General features: G+C 54.4%; 7 protein-coding genes across 7 annotated transcripts; 1 reads left to right on the top strand and 6 right to left on the bottom strand.

The window, feature by feature from the left end:
- Nucleotides 1–2,073: 2,073 nt before the first annotated feature.
- Nucleotides 2,074–3,262, top strand: VTN31DRAFT_7101 (uncharacterized protein; the record flags this gene model as incomplete). The annotated part of the gene is made up of 2 exons (XM_069407786.1): nucleotides 2,074–2,646; nucleotides 2,711–3,262. The coding sequence occupies 2 exons, from the start codon at nucleotides 2,074–2,076 to the stop codon at nucleotides 3,260–3,262; spliced, it is 1,125 nt and encodes a 374-aa protein (XP_069258404.1).
- Nucleotides 3,263–3,605: 343 nt separating this feature from the next.
- VTN31DRAFT_7100 (uncharacterized protein) lies at nucleotides 3,606–5,516 on the bottom strand (the record flags this gene model as incomplete). Its single annotated transcript, XM_069407785.1, has 1 exon — nucleotides 3,606–5,516. One exon carries the CDS (start codon nucleotides 5,514–5,516, stop codon nucleotides 3,606–3,608), a length of 1,911 nt encoding a protein of 636 aa, XP_069258403.1.
- A 78-nt stretch (nucleotides 5,517–5,594) lies between these two features.
- On the bottom strand, nucleotides 5,595–7,688 carry VTN31DRAFT_7099 (uncharacterized protein; the record flags this gene model as incomplete). The annotated part of the gene is made up of 2 exons (XM_069407782.1): nucleotides 5,595–7,523; nucleotides 7,626–7,688. 2 exons carry the CDS (start codon nucleotides 7,686–7,688, stop codon nucleotides 5,595–5,597), a joined length of 1,992 nt encoding a protein of 663 aa, XP_069258402.1.
- Nucleotides 7,689–8,189: 501 nt separating this feature from the next.
- On the bottom strand, nucleotides 8,190–9,009 carry VTN31DRAFT_7098 (uncharacterized protein; the record flags this gene model as incomplete). The annotated part of the gene is made up of 4 exons (XM_069407781.1): nucleotides 8,190–8,363; nucleotides 8,445–8,560; nucleotides 8,628–8,696; nucleotides 8,787–9,009. The coding sequence occupies 4 exons, from the start codon at nucleotides 9,007–9,009 to the stop codon at nucleotides 8,190–8,192; spliced, it is 582 nt and encodes a 193-aa protein (XP_069258401.1).
- Nucleotides 9,010–9,653: 644 nt separating this feature from the next.
- On the bottom strand, nucleotides 9,654–10,337 carry VTN31DRAFT_7097 (uncharacterized protein; the record flags this gene model as incomplete). The annotated part of the gene is made up of 1 exon (XM_069407780.1): nucleotides 9,654–10,337. The coding sequence occupies one exon, from the start codon at nucleotides 10,335–10,337 to the stop codon at nucleotides 9,654–9,656; it is 684 nt and encodes a 227-aa protein (XP_069258400.1).
- An 882-nt stretch (nucleotides 10,338–11,219) lies between these two features.
- VTN31DRAFT_7096 (uncharacterized protein) lies at nucleotides 11,220–12,305 on the bottom strand (the record flags this gene model as incomplete). The annotated part of the gene is made up of 1 exon (XM_069407779.1): nucleotides 11,220–12,305. One exon carries the CDS (start codon nucleotides 12,303–12,305, stop codon nucleotides 11,220–11,222), a length of 1,086 nt encoding a protein of 361 aa, XP_069258399.1.
- A 2,037-nt stretch (nucleotides 12,306–14,342) lies between these two features.
- Nucleotides 14,343–18,927, bottom strand: VTN31DRAFT_7095 (uncharacterized protein; the record flags this gene model as incomplete). The annotated part of the gene is made up of 7 exons (XM_069407778.1): nucleotides 14,343–16,986; nucleotides 17,044–18,081; nucleotides 18,131–18,269; nucleotides 18,323–18,575; nucleotides 18,626–18,674; nucleotides 18,727–18,755; nucleotides 18,817–18,927. The coding sequence occupies 7 exons, from the start codon at nucleotides 18,925–18,927 to the stop codon at nucleotides 14,343–14,345; spliced, it is 4,263 nt and encodes a 1,420-aa protein (XP_069258398.1).
- Nucleotides 18,928–18,939: the final 12 nt, after the last annotated feature.

Genomic DNA, 18,939 nt, shown 5'->3' with positions numbered 1-18,939 from the left:
GTACTTGTATTTGGCGCATTTCGACTCAGTATCGGCTCGTAGCTTCTTTCCATCAGAGCAGTCCAGGTACCTGCCGGCTGCCCGGCCTTTCCGACGGATTCCTCAGTGAATCAGCCCCCTTCGGGATTGCTTGTCTTCAGACCGGGGAGCAGTCCGACCGTTGAGCAATGTCGCTTTTGGATCGATCTAGCCTTCGTCTCAGTACGTCAACCCTGGTTTGTGATTAATATTGAACGCTGCATTTCCTCAGCTACGGGTCCATCATGTAATATCGTGAAACCCGCGAAGTTGAATACTGTAGTTTAATACTGTATACATCTTGATGGTTCCTACCCGGGAAGGGACGGAACAAGGGAATACTGTATGAATGAAGTTGATGATTACTATAAAAGGAAGCGCAGTGTGTATGTCAAAATGATGATGACCTTTCCGGGCTGAAAAGAAAAGAATCAGAATCGGTCGACCGGCGAAGAGAACACTCGGACATCTTTTACCTCATGACGCTGTATGCCAAGACCGGACATTCTTGGCGCGATTTGCTCGGAAAAAGGAGGACTATGCTGATGGGAAGATGATTGGCCAGAGAAAAGGTATTAGTCAGCGAGTGATAGACATGCCAAGACGTTGGAGCCATTTCAGGTAAATTGCTCCGTTGTTGGTTTCTTTGAGAATTTTATTAAAGTTACTGTAAGTTATGAGGTTTTGAATTGCAAAGGACGATTGCAGTTCTCACCGCTTCGTCAGTTGACCAGTTGACAGAAGAGGATCAACCCGATCGTCATGACGAGTCAGCTCCCGATGATGGCCCACGGGGGATGTTCAGTGAATTCGGGCAGTTACCGTATGCCGTACAGAGTAATTGCGGAGAATTCCCGTAATGACTTTCTGGAAGACTCTCGGCAGTCCGACATTTTCGATGCCGAGAAGCTTCACGGCTGGCGTGGCCGCCATGGGTGTGATCGACGTTACCAGAAAGTCTACGGAGGACCCCGTACTCTGTATCCGTAAATTGGGAGATCAATGGGAGAGAGTACGAGGACTCCGTATTCTGTCCTCTGTACGATAGGTTATGTACTAAGTATTCCAATTGCAAGCGAAAACCGTTGAGGTCGGCATTTCATCAACCACTGCAGCCGTTCGTACAAGACCTGATCCATAACCGGTACTGTACCTTGGCGGAGAGATGCCGAGGATGCCAAGAATTGGCAATCGAGGCGGATCATCCGTTTTTGAGGCCATACGGGCCAATCAGAGCGCCGGAACGAATACAGCGGGCGAACGGCGTAATTATGCCAAGACCGGTCCGCGGGAGGGATCATGCAAACGGAGGTTATCAGGATCACGACGAAGTATTACTCCATACTCTCTTCCTTTGACAACCTCCGAAGAGGTAGGGTGATGTACTCCGTCCTTCCTACGGAGTAGGGGTTCTCCCGAAAAGTGTTCGTCGGCTGGAGGAGATGAGAGAAAAGAAATCCTAGTCCAGTTGGCTGCACCCTTCCCTGGTCAAATCACGAAAGCCTTCCGTGCCAAGGGCTAGGCATTTCCTCGTGCCTTGGCGCGATGCGACCACCGTCCACGCGTTCGCTCTTCCCAGGCGCAGCAAAAACCCGCCACCAAAACGCCCAGAGTCCGCCGAGAAATGAGTCGCTCCGCCGAGGATTGTGTGTGAGTGTCTGAGACGGCAAGTCTTTTTTGTCTTACCTACCTCTCCGCCCTCTTCTTTTCCTCCCCTCCCTTCCTCTCCGTCCTTTTATTTCTGTCTCCATGCTGCCTCGTTTCCGTTGGTCCGCTGGCTCCCTGGGCGGACGCTCGGTGATCTTGTGAGTCCTACTCATTGTGGTCTGTGTGGATTCCTTGGGAACAGAGAGTTCTTCATGGCGATCTCACTTCCTTGCATTGCGGACTGCAAGTAGCGGCCAGTAGACAAAAAGGCAGGGAAGGAATTTTTTTCTTTTTTTTATTTTGTCCACCGGCATCAAATATGCGCCTCGCTCCTTGCTGGTAGCATCGCTGCAATACCATTTTCATCGTGTGGAACATTGCATCAAGTCGGGACCACCATCATTGACCATGTCACACCATGAGACGCTCGTGACCTATCCTCCCGTTGCGGTTGTCCACCGGCAGGACCACTACAATCAGCCGGGAAACCATCCTTTGCACCAACAGCAAGTTTCTCCGCCGCAGCAGGATTTTCAACGTCACCACCGACGTCACGGGGCGCAATTCCAGCGTCTGTCTGATCCCCGGTCCGATGCTTCGTCGCGCGGCTCGCTGTCCGACTCGTCATCAACCTCCCACCCAAAACCTGTTCCGCAGGGCAACTTGGATCCATCAACGACCACCACACCGGCCTATCCGGAGAAGGCGGTGACAGGCTCGGGGTCAGCTGCGGATTCGGGCCCATTCTCACTAGGTCCTCGTGTCGAAGAAGTCGTCATTGGATCCGACAGCGCAGCGCAGCATCAACAGCCAGTCACTTGCGTTCGAACCAGTTGGACGGCTGAAGGCCCGTTTCCGGGCCAAGATTCCCACCACCCCCCACGAGGGTATCATCATGAAGGACCGGATAGCGTGGCCATTTACACGCCAGCGACCAAGGAGGAGTCGAGCTATCGAGAGCCAAACGCCGTGCTCGTGTTGGTATGTCGAATTCAACATTGCGCTTTGAGTCGTATCTTTTTTTTATCGCTAACGTCGACACTAGGTTCTCCTCTCCGCGCCGGTCCCAATCCTCACCGTCTTCACCGCTCTGTATGCATTCCTGGTCCTACTCTTTGTAACCCTGACCACTCCACTCCGCCTCTGTGCCTCAGTCTTTCGCAACACGTCATTTAGCGGCCAAATCTGCCAACTCTTGATCCCTGTCCTGCACTTTCACGAGCGTCTTGCACAATCGAGTCGCTCGTCTCGACCACGTTGCTACCACCACCGTCATCATCCCAATCATCCTCCCCACCGCCGCCCTTGCTGCCATCCCTATCACCCCTCCGACGACGACGAGGACGAAGACGACGCCAGCACAGACACGAGCCCCGCGGACGAATTCTCTCCCATATGGCTCATCACGGTTCACCTCCTCGCTCCATTCCTATGTCTCGGGTTGATGCTTGCCGTCTGGACAGCAGCGTTTTTCTGGATCTTCGCCATCACCCTGGGGAATCCCGACGGCACGGAAAAAGGGGATGATGGCCGTGCGGCAGTCTTGGGCGTCAATGGATGGTGGCAGAAGTGGTTGCGAAAGAGTCGAAAACGATAGCGTTGTTTTTTTTATCCCCCGCTTTGATTCTTTTTTTTTTTTCTTTGATTTGGATATCCCCTATGGTCAGGGTTTGAGATGATTGATCGGGTGCATCGTATGTGGATGGAGTTTGGCGTTGGTTGCTGTTTCCTGGGTGTGAAGAAGATATCTACCTATGATCGATACCTGTGGAGTATTATTTCATGTATACAGTTATATATACTTATGACGGGACGGATGGATGGATGAATGTACGGATCTGTACGATACCGAATAACGAGATCCTATTCCAAGGGTATACAATCCTGATCAATCTATAGACTAGAACAACCATCATAACGATTAGGGGAAAAGAAAAAATTCATCGCTTCCCAATCGCTCCCCTTCCACTACCGCTCTTCCGCTTTTTGTCCATCTTACTTGACGCAGGATTATTATTATTCCCTTTTGTTTTTGTCGCCGGCGCAGGACCTTTCGTCATCCCGAGCCCTCTTCGCTGGGGTTTCGCTTTCTTCAATTTTCCTGCTTGGAACTGGAGTTTCGAGCCTTTGGCTTTGGCGGCATGGAGTTCGTCGCCGTCGATATCCATTTGCTCCCTGCCGCCGTCGTCGTCGTCGTCATCCTCCTCGTCGGCATGCCCATGGCGCTGCTTGATCTTTAGTCGCCCCTTTTGACCTCGACGCAGGGCATCGGGTCCGGAAACGGCAGCGATGTAAGCGTTGATTCCGCTGCTGCCGCCCGCGTCGTCGGCATTGCCCATGGCGACGTCCTCGTCGCCGGTTTCGTTCTTCTTTGTCTTCTTCTTGGGAGGAATCACGGTGTCGTCGTTGATGATGAGCTTCCCATCTGCGTCGGTCTGCGCGGAGGACGTCGTCGTCTTCTTCTTCTTGTGCTTCAGGTTGAGGAAGCGGTGCGAGGGCTTTGTTGTCGAGATACTCGCCAGCGCGTCCGGGGCCAGTAGGTCCAACGGGTTGGATTCGGGGTTTTCCTCGCGGATGTATTGCTCGTTGCCGTGAGTGCGACGGCGGCGCGATGAGCCCGTGGCTTTGATCTGGCCGTGCTCGTCGATCTCGATCTCGCTGGCGTTTTCCTCGTCGGACGAGATGTCCATGTCCGAGTCGTTCTCGGAGGAGAGGTCCGAGTCGTGCATGGCGCGATCAAAGTCGCTGCCGCGCTTGCCCGGCTTGGTGGTGGTGGTGGTGGTGGGTTGCTCTTGTTCAGTCTGGTGTTTCTTGCTCTTGCGCTTGCGCCGCTCGCGCTCCTTGCGCACGTTGACGACAAGACGTCGGTCGGCCTCCCCGACGAGGTTCTCCACGAGCTGCGCGCCGTACCGCCGGATGAGCCGGTCGAGGATGCCCTTGACTTTGGACCGGAGCCGGCCCTTGTGCTCCTTGCTCCAGACCATGAGCTTCGGCACGAGCCCGTCGAGCCGTTGGCGGAGCGTGTCTTCTGGAAGAACCACCACCTCAACCTTGACAAAGCCCAGCACCGCGCGCACTATCTCGCGGTTGTTGCTCGTCAGGAACAGCTCCAGCGTCTGCACGAGGTCCGACGAGACGTTCGGGGCAAGATCCCGGTGGTACTCGAAGAACAGCCGCGACAGCGCCGTCACCGTCGCCGCCACCATGTGCGGCGTGCTGCCCGCCAGACCCGCGGACGCCATCGTGAAGAACTCCTCGAGTGTGGCCGGCGCATCCGGAGCGTCCGACGGCATGTGCGGCACCAGTGGGTTGCGGATGATCGTCCCCGGTGGGTTGCGCTCGGGATCCGTGATGCGTTTGGCAAGGTGGATCAGGAGCTCAAACGCCGCGGTCCGCGCCTTCTCGTTGGCCTCCTTGCACCCGAGAACCACCTCGGACATGATGGACGGAATAAAGTGCAGGTCCGACGTCGGCAGGTGCGTCACCAGTTCGTGAATGGCCAGCAGCCGGTCGCGCCGCGCCGGCGAGGGCGTCTTGTCCGCCGTCGCCAGGATCAGCGCCTGCAGCTCGCCGTTGCGCTGCGCCAGCGCCTCCCGTCCCGTCTCCGTCGTCGCCAGCCGCGGAATCAGCTTGTACGCCTTCTTGATCAGCTGCTGGTCGATTCCTTGGCGGTTCAGCACCTTGGATGCCAGCGAGAATAAATCACCAAAGGCCGACCGCGGAAGGTAGATCGACATGGCAATCAGCAGGTCCAGCAGCGTGTGCGACGTCGGCGGCAGATTGTTATCCGATCCCTTTTGGGATTTTCCCGGATTAGGAGCATCCTCTGGTGGAAGCTCCGCTTCCAGCATCGTCGTGACACGTTTGAATGTCTCTTCGAGATTCCTTTTTTTTTTTTTTTTTCACCTATTAGCTCCGATCTTGGAATTTCAAAACTCAAGTGGAAGGCAAACCTTTTCCGGTGTGATGCTCAGATACGCATTGATGCACTGCAGAATATGCCCCCGGTAGTGCGGCAGCGTCTGGCTGTACACGTTGAACAATACCGCCAGCAGATTGCTGGCAAACCGAGCAAGATGCGCAATGTTCTTCCCCGCCGCCTGCTTCGTGATCCGCCGCTGCATGATCAGATCATCCTCGTCGTCCTCGACCTCGAGAATGGCCTGGTTCGACTCCACCAGGTTCTGCAGCGCCCGGCACAGGTCGACGCGAAGCTCCGTCTGCTTGTACAGCACGTTCGACAGCAGTTCCGCGAAGCTCTGGTCAAACGCCTGCTCGAGGTCCAGCGGCAGCTCGCAGTAACCGGGCAGAGTGGACCATATCTGCTGGACGATAGTCTCGAAGATCTTAGCCTCCACCGTCTTCTGCGCTTGCCCGAATTCCAGGACCCGCTGGTAGAGCGTCTCGCTGAGCGGGACCATGACCGAGCGGAAATGCCCGAGGTTGGTGTTGGAGACGCTGTCGCGCAGGATCGGCAGCAGCCATACGCGACCGGGCTGCCCGGGCTTCTGCTCGGTGATGTTGAGCGGCAGGATCTCGAGCACCTCGGCGGGGCCCATCGCGTACACGGCGCGGCCGAGCACCTGCTCGGCCTCCTTTTTGCCTTGGAAGGACTCGTTTGATCGCAGCTCGCCGATGGTCTTGACAATCTTGTTCAAGAATGGTGATGAGCGCCATTTGAAGGCTTCAAACATGGCCGAGCAGACATTAAACACCTCCAGCCAGGCCGCTTGGTACTTGACAGACAGTAAATCGGTTGCCAACTTGGCCAGCTTCTCCAGCGTCTTTTCATCGTACACGGAAGGCTCGAGGATAACGTGGCTAGGAATGCAATTCGCCAGGAACGAAACCAAGCATTCCGATGCTGAGATACGAATATTCTGCGACGGAGAAGCCAAATACGACGCCACCATCTCGAACAAATCGGGCAACTTCTCAAACGTCTCCTGCGGTTGAACCTGGGCGGAGACATCGTACCCCCGCGAGAGCACCGCAATCCACGGCGGCAGCAACTGCGAGTCATTCTGCGCCGGGCGCAGCTCCTGAATGGCCTCGAGCAGGCGCGGCAGCTTCGATGACGAAAACTCATCGGCCATACCCTCGAAGATGGCCTCAAAGACCTCAAACGCCGCCATGGTCACAAACTCGTTGCTCGACCGGGACACATTCATGAGCATCTCGCACAGCGGCTCGATCTTCTTGCTCGGCCAGCCCCCGGATGCCAGCGCAAGGGTCTTGATCAGCTGCAGGGAATGAATGATGGCCGGCTCATGCGAGCTCTCCTGACGATTCGGCTTTCTCCGGATCTTGCCCGCGGCGGCCACGCTGTCCTGCAACGTGCGCATTGCGGTCTCGGCGCACATGTCGGCCGCCGGATGATCCAGAGATGGACTCGGAGGCGGATTCTTGAGCACCTGGGCGAGAGCTTCCTGCGCGCGCTTGCGGACCTTGGGTCGATGGTCAACGGCGAGGGCCAGCAGGCCGGCCATTGCGCGGCGCGGGCCAATCTGTGTGTGCGGCAGAGACCATGAATTCGCATCCTGCGCAATCAATAGCGTCTGGAGACAGCCAATCGATGGTCGCAGCAACGGGGCCTCCACGTCCGGTAGTGTAAGTGCAGGGACCAAACTGGACAGGATCTGCGTGAATTTCGAGCGCAGCAGCGGCGCAGGCACGTGTTCTGCCGTGAGGTCGAGCAGGTACACGACAGATGTCGCGAGGTCCTTGTTGACTATGCCATGTGTGCTAGAAATGGCCTGACCAAGCAGCGCCAGCAATGCCGCAAAGTAAGCCGTCGGCGAGAAATCGGTTTTTTGGTCGCGCAGAGTATCTTCGACTGCAGACAGCACCACCGCCGTCTGTTACAAATTAAGATCAGTTTTTTGCATGTCCGCACATTTGGTCCAGTCTTTTTTATTGTCGTGCATTAGGGTTCGAGCTGTCATTGCGGGGGGACTCACATGGTGCTGATTCTGCAGCTTGGGCGACTTGATCTTGTCAAACTTTTCGGCGAGAGTCGCCATGATGAAAAGGTATGCCGCCGAGGCAGCAGGCGAGAAAAAGCGATCTGCGCTGGAATTTCAACGGTTGGATCGCTCTATGAACTGGCGGTGCGGAGAGGTTTTTGATTTTTTTTTTTTATTCAGATGCACAGGCTTGGCATCTCGATAAGCATGGATTATGTAAGCACATACTTTCGGTCGAGCCTGCTATGGCATACGAGGAGTACGGGTACTACGAGACGAACGCTGCAACACAGCTCAAGGACCATGAACACATGTCTCTTGATCCTTGGGATTCAATTCAAAGTGACTTGCGTCATAGACATTCCCAGGCCGTGCATTTCACAAAATATTCTGCAGCGTCCTGGACTCTAACATGAAGCTTTCCGGCATGGTCTCATAAACGAACAAGGGAATCTAGCAAGGGAAGCGATCAAGCGCCGGTCTTCGCTGTCCTGACGTGCCTCGTCTGCTCCGGTTGGCGCTCAAAATCTCAACGCTGAGTTATCCGCATCATCTCTCTTAGAAGAGAACTTCGCCGCTGTGCTCGGGCTCGAAACCCAAACCCTGCAACTTTCCATGCTTCTTCTTGTCCTTTGCTTTTCGTTCCTCATCTTCCTTTTTCTTCAGCTTATATACCTCCTGCGGTGAGGCCTGAGAAAGAAACGGAGGGATATCATCTTCCTTGTCGAGATCCTTTTCATCAGTCAGCGAGAATCCCCCACATAATTCAAAACCAAAAAAAAAAAAAAAAAAAAAAAAAGCCAAAATGCGTACGATTTCACCAAGTAGCAGCACATTCTCGCCTCGGACGAGAAACAGTCCCCTTGGAATATCCGCGTAGAGGTTTCCCGCGTAAATCCGTTCCACCGTATCCTGGAGGACGATGTTCGCTGTCCCAAGGTCAGTCCATTGTTCGAACTTGGTGCTTTTTTTTCTTCCACTGCGAGGTCACGCTACCGAACTGATCCCAACTGCGCAGGACGCCAATCAACTTGCGTCCGTCACGCAAGACAAGAACAAGCTTCTCTAGAACACGGCGAAAAAGAAATCATCCAGTCAGGTCGACTCAGTTACGCAAATGGGTTTCTATTCTCCCCCAAATCAATCACCACTCACTGTCGGTCAAATCCAGTAATTGAGCGGCGGTTGTGAACATCTGCGGAGGCAGCTGCGGCGGACCTTGCGGGACAAGCGGCGGCCCATCAGCAGGTGCCGTGTTCTGCGGCGGTGGTTGTTGCGGTTGCGATTGCGGTGGTGGCGGGGGATGCGGCATTGGACCCGGGCCCTGCGGCATCCGCCGGGCTGCCGCGTGGTTGTCGTGGATCGGTATCCGGTCCATAGTTTGTTTTTTCCTCCCCTCCCCTCTCGAAGGATCAAAAAGTTGTCTGCGGTTAATTGTTCGATGTGCGATGGGCAGCGGATTCCTCGTTGCTGGCTGACTGGCTCGACGCCGGTGGTCGGATATTTATCAGCTTTGTGGTAACAGGTCCGGCTGTGGCATTCTGTCAACCCGGGAAGATTAACCCTTGAGCCGGCGACCTTTCTGCCTTGAGATTCAGCAATTGAACATGAGTACGTTGATAGTATTCTTCACTTCGTGCCATCATAATGTTTGTCTTGTTTGCACTGTAAGTGGGTCATGACTCTTTAGGCCTACTGGATTAGGAATAGCCGAAGAGGGAGCAACAAAATCGGAAGATCCGATCTGATCGTCTCCTCGATGGGTTTGAAGTAGCATAGGTATGGCTTCCAGTGCACTTAAAACCTCCACACATGACGATTCGATTTCTGATTTCGTTCTCGGTCGTTCAGTCATCATAATTGACCATAGCCTGACAGACATTACATGTCGACAGAAGAAACTGAAGCATCCAACTGACAGATAATGCAGCAAAATCCCCGACGCCCTGCTCAAAAACAATCTCAAATACAACATCGAATGAGAATCAACCATGCAATGCACAGCACAGAAATGCAAAGACATCACGTCATCCCACACTCCCTACGCTCCGCCCTCATCCTCCTCTCCCGCCGTGGACTATACATGGAACAAAACGGCTCATTGGCCGACCCGACACTCCGCCGGACAGGCTCCTGCAATGGGTGATACGCCGGGCTATCCGGCGCGGGCACGAGCTGGATCGTCTTGAGCTGATCGTCGGTGATGAGTTTGTTGCGGTAGAGATACTGCATCATCTCGAAGCTGACGCGGGTGGCGGCCAGACTGTGCCCACGCTCGAAGTGGTCATGTGCGACGTGGTCAAGCATGTCGTTCCATGCACGTTCTGGGGATATCTGCGGCGAGTAGTAGTCCCGCGCACACCACGGACAGACGGCGTGCGGGTAAAGGGGGCGGCCGCGGAAGTGGCTGAGGACGTGCTTCTTCCAGGCGTCGACGTGGCGGTGCTGGAAATCGCAGAGCAGGGTATGGAACAGACAGTGGTAAATGGTGGTTGCGTGGGGCAAGATTGAGCGACTGCCAGAAGGGGCGATCAGGTTCCCCTCAGCGTCAGACTCGAGGATGTTGATCATCTCCATGTCCGCGACCAGCTGGGTATCGACGGAGCTGGTACCTGGGGACTGTGATCCATCGGACAGACTGGGAGCGATGGATCGCGAGGAGGAGGCGGGGCCTGGTCGGCTGTTGTGGACGACGGCGGACGGCATGGGAATTGCAATTCTATGGACTCCCCGTCAGTTCCCGAGCACGAGATTTAGAAATATATGTGATCGCACAGAGCATTTTTGTGCCGTAATGGGTAGCAAGGCAGACGCCGGGATAATCAAATCATACCTGCATCAAGAGCCCAAACCCGTTTCCATATTCATGGATGTATATATACCCTATGAATCCCCGTCGCTAAAATCGAATCGTCAGTCGACAATAATCAACCAGTCCATGCACCCATACCCGCGGATTGGGCGTCCCTCGGGGCCAGTGCTCGCGAAGGCGGATGTCAAGCCGGGAACCGAGACGGCCGCATCGGCCAACCACCGGAATAGAGTCCAACTTCAGCTCCCAACTTTTCTGTTCTCTTCAAGAGGCAAGATGGAGAAAAGGGAAATTTCCTCAAAGCTACTCGTACGTTCTCGATAATAATATGTAAGCTCCAGTTCTACGGGAGGGATGAAGGAGGTGACCAGAGGAGCCACGTTGATGTCGATAATTTGTGGGATGTTACGGGACTAAGATTTTTTTTTTTCTTTCTATTTTGTCTCGTGCGTTCGATCCCGCTTGACTTATGCAGGTCATGGACTTAATCCGATTAGTTCAGGCTACTGTATTCGAACAGTTTAGGGCTCTTCGTAAGCTCCTCGGCCGACGGTCCGTCCGTCCTCCGTCGTTAAACTGCGAAAACGAAAAAGAGTGCTTAGTCAGCTACCTATTCTACCCGGCGATCTTGCTCAAGGACCAATCAGAAGCGTAGCAGATGGGAAGAAGGCACGGCATCCATCCTTTTGCTCTGGATCATGGGAACACTAAGCATTATGTACGTCATGAAATTGCCCAAAAAAATAACTAGAGAATATGATACATCATTGCCAACATCATGACCGCTTCCCTTGATCGCCGTCGTAATCTGGCGGCGGTGGCCGGTCTTCAACATTCATTGAGAACTCGGTCTTGGCCATAATCATGCCATCTGGAGGTAGGTTGAGACGCTCCTCACTGGAGCTCATCGGCTGCGACGGCAAGCAGGCGTCGACGTTGGCGGTGGTGTTACCGTAGAAATGCGGGTCGTCGGCGCGGGCGGCGGGGATGCCGGCACCGCCAGCGATGCCGGTGACATCTACATCCTGGCAGTAGCGCATGGAGCCGAGGGGCACGGTGTTGCTCGGGGCATGGGCGTGGCGGACAAAGTCGACGAGGCGGCCGAGGACGGCGAACTCGAGCTTGAGCTTGACGCTGTAGACGGCGCCCTTGAGGCTGATTTGGATGGCGTATTGCGAGGCATACTCGAGGCCCAGCAGGGTGAGGTCCATGATAATGATGACGACGTTGATGCTGATGACCTGGTGCATGATGCGCCGGTGGCGCTGCGAGGGGCGATGGTGCTGCTGCGACGATGCTTCCCGCAGAATGCGCGCCGTCTCGCGCACATACAGCGCCGAGATGATGGTTTCTTGGATGGTGAAGCCGGTCATCTGGATCTTCTCGTAGACGTTGTAACCGGTGATGAACCGGGACGACGCTCCCGGCGCGTTCGACCCAAATGTCAGGGCGGTGGTTGGGAAGTGCAGGAGAACGACGTTGGCGAAGATCATGTAGAGGATGCGTCGCATGATGCGCTGGTCGCGCACGACGAGATGCAGCCGCGAGAACAGGACCAAGCTCTGGCCCGTCACCATCACCCACCAACCGACGGTGAGAACGACGACGGAGACGTAGGGCGTCACGTCAGAGAAGAACTTGAGGTAAAACCCAATCGAGTAAGGGATCACGCCCAGCACGGCGGACAGGAACAGACTCCAAAAGTACAGCCCGCGCCATCGCCGGAAGGAGAGCAGCGACAGCACCACCAGCTCCAACGAGTTGTACCATGACAGGCAAAAGAACAGAAACGCCAGCGCCTGGATATCGTGCCGCTGGCCTTTGATCGACCCGGAGATGCCAAGGTTTTCTTCCAGGCTCATGGCGGCTTGGGGATGGACGATTGTGGACTGATTGTGTCGGACTGCTGCTGCTCAACCTCGCAAGCTCCCAACTGCATGTTCGGAGGGACGTTAGACGGTCGCCATCGCTACAGTAGGCCGTTCCTGGATACGCACCCATTCTGTTCAGGCTCGCCTTGAATGCTTATCCGACATTGGGGCACCCGATCTAGCCGGACTTCTGTGCCCTTTAGGGCTGGCCCTGGCGCCTCATCACAGTTCCAACATCCAATACTGCCAGTGTTAACTTCAAAAAGTCAAAGGTAGGGGGTCAGTGCTGTTGATGTGCAGAACCGTCGCGATGACAATCTTCACTCTATCCGACGGTTCCTCAGACAGAGGACGGGAATCCTCCTCCATCTTATTTCTTAACTAGCTATTTCAATTGATTACTAGAAAAAACTCTGCTTCATGCTCATCCACCGAACAAGGTTAGATCGGAGGGCGAATCACCTCGTCACGCTCTTATCATCTGCACGGTGCCTCGAATGTGACAAGCTCCTTTAGCCTACTCCACACTGGATTCTGTAGTCTGACTCTCTGCTGAGAGCCTGAACTGAGAGTGCTGAGTTTGTCGATTCCTTGACCTCCCAAAAGAGAAAAGTCGACCTTGCTCAACATCCCCCTAATCCTGATCTGGCCAAAGGCCTCTTTCTGGCTTCCAATTTAGGGCTTTGCAGGGACAAACCCGCACATGGATGCTGGATCGGTGCGGAGAAGTTCCGATTCCCAGTTCTGGAAAGACGCTAACCTGGCTAAGGATCCCTCACTGACCGAGGCCAATCACGTGGAAATAATGACTTCCGCCTTCTAACAGACTACGAGTAGTTAGTAACCGCACATTAAGCTTCTTCCACAGCCCCTCTCTTAGTCATCGCCCAATCAGCAGGAGGGACAATCCCGATCGGTTGAATCCATGGCCTTCGAGAAGTTCTACCTTGGCAAACCCGTTTTCTTCTCCAAGGGATTCAGTTCTTCCTTTTTCCAGGACACATCCGGGGGCCGTTGTTTATTCCATTCTCTGAGAGCATGGATCAATAGTACTTATGACTGTTTCACATTTACGCCCTGGCCATCTTATCAATTTCAATCTTCCTGTGACAGAGTGCTTTTTCCCTTTTTTTAAAAGGTTTCTGGGTTTTTACCCGCTCAAAGCAGGTCTGACAGTATGCTCCGATTGCTTCGTGGCTCGTGCTAAGAGCTTGGCCCACACGATTGACGCGTGTTTCAATCAAAACTTTATTGAACTAGTTTTCCAGCTTGTCAGGAGTTGGGGCCGTCACTTCTCCGTGGGCCATGCTCAGCATCCTGGCGTGTGATAATTTACGTAGAAAGCGTGGATCTCTACGGAGTAGACTCGGTCTGAAGAAGCGCCACTGACGGGCGACGGCCAGTCGCTCAATGTTGCTCGATTCAAGTTTATTGGATTGAGTAAGGACTTGGAAGTGTTGGGGGTCTGGAACCAACACAAATCCTGCTGCATGGTGGATCTTCCCGATCTTGAAGATCAGCAGACGAGATTTTCATTATCATGAGCCCTACGAAGTATTACAGGGCACAGGGGCGGTAATATCGAATCTTCCTTGCGTTGAGCTGCGGATAATGAATGGAGTACTCGTACGGAGGATTAAGTTCGGTGAATGGGTCACTTGGTGCTGTGCGAGGAGTACATCTTTCTTCGGAGAGGATTGCTCACCCACCGTACTCGCTGATGGCGTACTCGTACATACGCAAAATTCGCCGAATTGCAACGTCCAAGCCATTTGTTCGGACTCTCAGATCGAAAGGCCAACCTAAGCATAAGCTTGCCGAGTAAACAGGCCAACTCGGCAATTTTTGTAGAGAAAGTTTAAGCCGTCCCCATGCACAAGCCGATCATCAAATCTAATACGGTATCTGTATGGAGTTTGAACTATGAACAGAGTAACTAAGCATAACTACTCAACTCGTACATATAATGTTGTACGCCGAATGTACGCCAAACCACACCATCCCATGCGATGCAATGCAAAATGCAAGTTAGTTTGTTACTGCACTGCAGGAGGATTCACCGTTTGAATTGCGCTCCGACTCCAGAACCATGGCCGCGTTCAACGACGCCCGCGCCTCCGCCTCAGCTCGATTCTGCCCGTCGGTGACCGTCGCAAGGATCCGTTGCCCCATGCGGACGGTGCTGATCCACCGGATTCGCTCCGGCTCGGACCCATTGGTGGAGTTCTTGCCTTGCCCATTTTGACTGCCGTTACTGCCATTACTGCCGTTGGTATTGTTGGTGTTGTTTTTGGGTTTCTCCGGCTTCGTTTCGATGACAACCTTCTTGTTGCCAGCCGTCTCGTGCAGACGGCTGTGTGGGTGCCGGATCTCCACGCGATCGCGGATTACCCGGTCCAGATACTTGAGCAGGCCAATGTGCCGCAGGAATCGACGGCAGGCGTCGAAGTCGCCGCGCGAATCCACGAAGATGGCTCCGAGAAGCGCCTCGATGAGGTCGGAGAAGAACTTTCCCGCCTCGAGCCGCAAGAGCAGCTCCCAAGGATATCGCCCGTCGTGCGTCAGCGCATGCTCGATCGAATCCTGGTACATGTCGTGCCGGCGGAGCCCTTCCTGCTGCGCCAGGGTAATCTCCCGCGAGGCCGAGTGCCGCAGGTACTGGTGCAAATAGGTCTTGTGTTCGACTTCCACAGTTCCGTTGTGTGCTTCGCCGGGGGCCGCCGGTTCCGTGCGCGTCTCGGTTTTGTAGATGCGCATGCAGAGAAACGCCAAAAAGTCGGCGTTCACAACGGCGGTGCGGATCTCACTCATCGACTGATGCGGCAGACTCGTCTCGTGCCTCCACAGCTCCTCCACCACGATGTGGTCGAGCAGCGAGTCCCCCAGGAATTCGAGTCGCTGATAAGACATGCTGTTCTTGTCTCCGCAACACGGATGTGTCAGTGCTTCCAACAGAAGTTCCGGCTGCTTGAATCGATAGTCCAGCAATCCCTGAACGTCCTCCAGGACCGACATGGGGATATCGACGCCCGAGGAATTTCCATGCTGGGATAACCGCTCGACTTCCTCCTCGAGCGGACTCCATGGCACGTTCGGGAGAAAAGTCCGCAGGCATCGCAGCAGCTTCTCCTGCCCACCGTCCAGATACGCGGCTGCCAGAAGTGCCTCGATGACATCGGCGAGAACCTTGCCGGACAGATCTCGCGTACCCTGACTGACCTTCGCTGCGATCAGGTCCGGCACGTATGACGGCCGCCACTTGTTGCCCGTGAACGGTCTGGTCAGTATATACCGGTCCAGACCGAGATTCAGCGCAACGCGAGTCAGCCGTTCATTGGAGACGAGCTTGTCCTTTGCGACCGACAGGAGCCCTTCGTGCCACAGGGGATGCCTCGCGACAAGATGGATCGCTGCGGACGTCTTCAAGAGACTGTCGCCAAGGAACTCCATCCGTTGATAGTTGGTTAATCCCTGAGCCGATGAGGCGCTCACGGCAGTGAGCAAGAGCCGCAAATCGCTGAAGTTAACATCAGCCAGCACGGTTTTGTTCAGCCGGTCCGCGAAGAGAAGCATGTCGACTTGGTGGGCGATGCTGGGGATGACAATCGAGTATCTGGAATAAATCGCAGGGAGCTTATTGATAATGCACCTCCTGAGAGCCACGGCTTTGGTCTTTGGAGGAGGTGTCGGCTGTGAAACCTTCGGAACAATCGGGTGGAGGAAGTCGCTCCGCTTCGGCAATGTGCTTCCGTGGACAAAAGGAATCGTCGGCTGCTTGAGTTCTTCCTCATTCATATCCTGCTTGTCCCGCTCCGTTGGCTCCTGGTATATGATTCTCTCGGGAATGAACAGACGCGAGAACCGCTCCACGGACCGTGCCAGGCCGAGCTTGAGAAAATCACAATCCTCGGTGATCACTTCTCGAGCGAAAGTGTGCCCCTTCATCGACTCGAGCCACTCGTCGGGCGGGAGCTCCGAGGGGCGTGTCTTGGGCCAGAACAACGAAACTGGGTTACATTTTTCCTTGGGTATCCGTTGCGGGAATGTCGAGCGCAGCATCATCCACGTGAAGGTCGCTGCATGCTCGAATTTGGCATCTTTTTCTTCTTCTGAAGTTGGCCGCAGTCGCACAAGGAAGGAGTCTTCCTCGTCCCAGTACATTTTGAAGGTCCATTCGCATGGCAACTGGCGTGGCAGGAGGAGCACCATGTCTGTGAGACCCAGGAAGTTGGGCTCAAAGATAATCTCCGTCCGATAGAGCGGCGCATTGCTCTCCAGCAGAAACGCGATATCGATCCAGGGATTGTGACGCTCCGAGGCCTTGATGAGACCACCATGCGTTGTCGATGCGGCTGGGTTCGCCTCATCCCTGCCTTTCACGGCATGTAATGGGATCAGGTTATCGTTCACCAGACCAGCATGGTACAGCGCAAGGTAGGCCTCATAGGCCGCGTCTCGCTTCGCCGCCTTTTGCGTCAGCCAGGATGTCTTGGATACAGTCTGCCGAAGCCACGGGGGAACGAAGTTTGGCAGGATCACTTTGGCAGTAAACCGGCCGTTGAGCGGACTCTCCTGGAGAACGAAGTCAGGCCGCGCTTTGAGGTGAGCCTTCGGTCCCGTAGCGCAAAAGAACTCGAGATACTGTCGGGCATTCCTGTGGTTCAAAGTGGCCCTGGTGGAGATTGTCAGTGCTTGCGATTCCAATTCTGCACCTGCATGGCGTACTCACTCTGTAGACTTGAGCTTAAAGTACTCGGCGCTTTCTTCCTCCACTCCCTCCTGAGCCAGGATTTCCTCTATGGCCCTAGTGTCATCTTCGTAGATTCGCTTCAGTGCAGCCTCCATGGAAGTCCACTTCTCATTGCTGTCGGGATCGTTTTCATTGACAAAGGTGATCAGCTTGGAATTCCGGTCCCGAGCCCTTCCGCGTCGCTGAATAAAGGACCGCAGCTCCTTTGGCGGGTCATAGCAAATGACGATATTGCAGGCGGGAACGTCGATCCCTTCTTCCAACACCGATGTCGCCACGAGAATGCTCTTCTTCCCACTTCGGAAATCCTCCAGTTCGTTCTTGTACTTGTTGGACCAGTCCAGCTCGACTATGTTGGGCTTGCGGTTCGCATGGCTGCTGAGACCCAGAAAGTACCCCGTGGCGATATCCTTTGTCAGCGGATGGACGGACAGCAAGTGACCCAGCATAATAACCGTGGCCCGCTGCTCCGCGAAGACAATGATGCGACAACCAGGGCTGTAGTTGTTGGCGATGGTTTGCATCAAGAGCTCAGCTTTCTCGGACAGTGAGTCGGGCTGCGATCCCCAGTGCCGGGATTTGTCAATAGCCGGAGTCAGTGGCGTCAAGAGACGCATCAGGCATTGCTTCTCTTTACTGTCCAATGCCCAGAGGGGGTCACTTTCGGTTTTCTCGGTGACAACCGTCTTGAACCGCTCCACGCAGGTCGCGACAAAGACATCGGCAGCCCAGGAACCAAGCTCTCTGTGAATGACTTGGGCCCGCAACCGCAGGGAATTGATCTGCTTGAGTACGACGACCTTCTTACCTGCATCTTTCTGACTTTTCAAATGCTTCTCTATCTCCTCCTTTGCGGTTTCTGCTAGCGTGAACAGGCTCTTCTGGAGCTGAGAGAACTCTTCGGAATATTCCGCATAAGATACCTTGGATACCTCGGGTTTGTGAGTGTACTTCAAGAGTTCCTCTCTGTTGACCACCGGGGTTTTGCAGATAGCGTGCAAATTCTTCTCGAGGGTTCTTTACTCAATCAGCAGGATGGTCATTGCTTTCAAAGAATCAGGCCTACTTCAGCGCATCTTCACTCGCCTTGGAGGCTGGGCTCGCTGTCAAACCCAGGACAGACGGCAATGGGGCACCGGCGATCCTGGCCTGGTGGTAGAGCTGCATGATACCATTGAAAGCATGGTTTTTGATACACCTGTGTGCTGATCATCGGGTCAACACCTGCGCGGTCTGGCAAAAGCAAGCCGGTACACACCTTCGTCAAACACCAGTAATGCGATTTCTCTCAGCTTCACAAAGCCGCTGGACAGTGCATCGAGGAGCACCTGGGGAGTGCAAACGACGATGCGGATGTTGCACAAGATGGTGTCCCAGATCCTCTGGGATCGCCAACGATCTACATTGTCATTTCCTGTGAGGATCCGGGCCTGAAAGGTTGGGATTTGCTGAGAGATGACTTTGTACTGCTGCTCAGCGAGAGCCACGGTGGGAGTCATAAACCACACTCGCTGGTTCTATTAGTGAAACTTGCACATTCAAAGCCTGCATTGAATCTAACCTTCTCCCTGGAGCATCGTTCCAGCTCCGCTTGAATACGAAGAATCGCTCTGAGAAATTTTAGCTACCTGTCAACCTGCGTATCATCCAGTATGATCGTACATTTGAGTTTTCCCACTGCCCGTGTCCATCTATCCATCCCACCTGCTGATTAGATACGCAACTTATCAAACACCATGCAGCAACACTCACCGCAACGATAGTATTCTGCTGCAGACTCTCCTCGAGCATTTCCAGCTGGTATGCCCGTGGTGTTAACACGGGTGTCGCTTCAGGCAGCGAATCCTCTTCGCTGCCAGCCATGACTGCTGAATC

Source organism: Thermomyces dupontii, assembly GCF_041956625.1.
Source record: "Thermomyces dupontii strain NRRL 2155 unplaced genomic scaffold VTN31scaffold_8, whole genome shotgun sequence".
Taxonomy (NCBI): domain Eukaryota; kingdom Fungi; phylum Ascomycota; class Eurotiomycetes; order Eurotiales; family Trichocomaceae; genus Thermomyces; species Thermomyces dupontii.
Note: the sequence above shows the minus strand (reverse complement) of the source record. Positions and strands in the feature narration are given on the sequence as shown.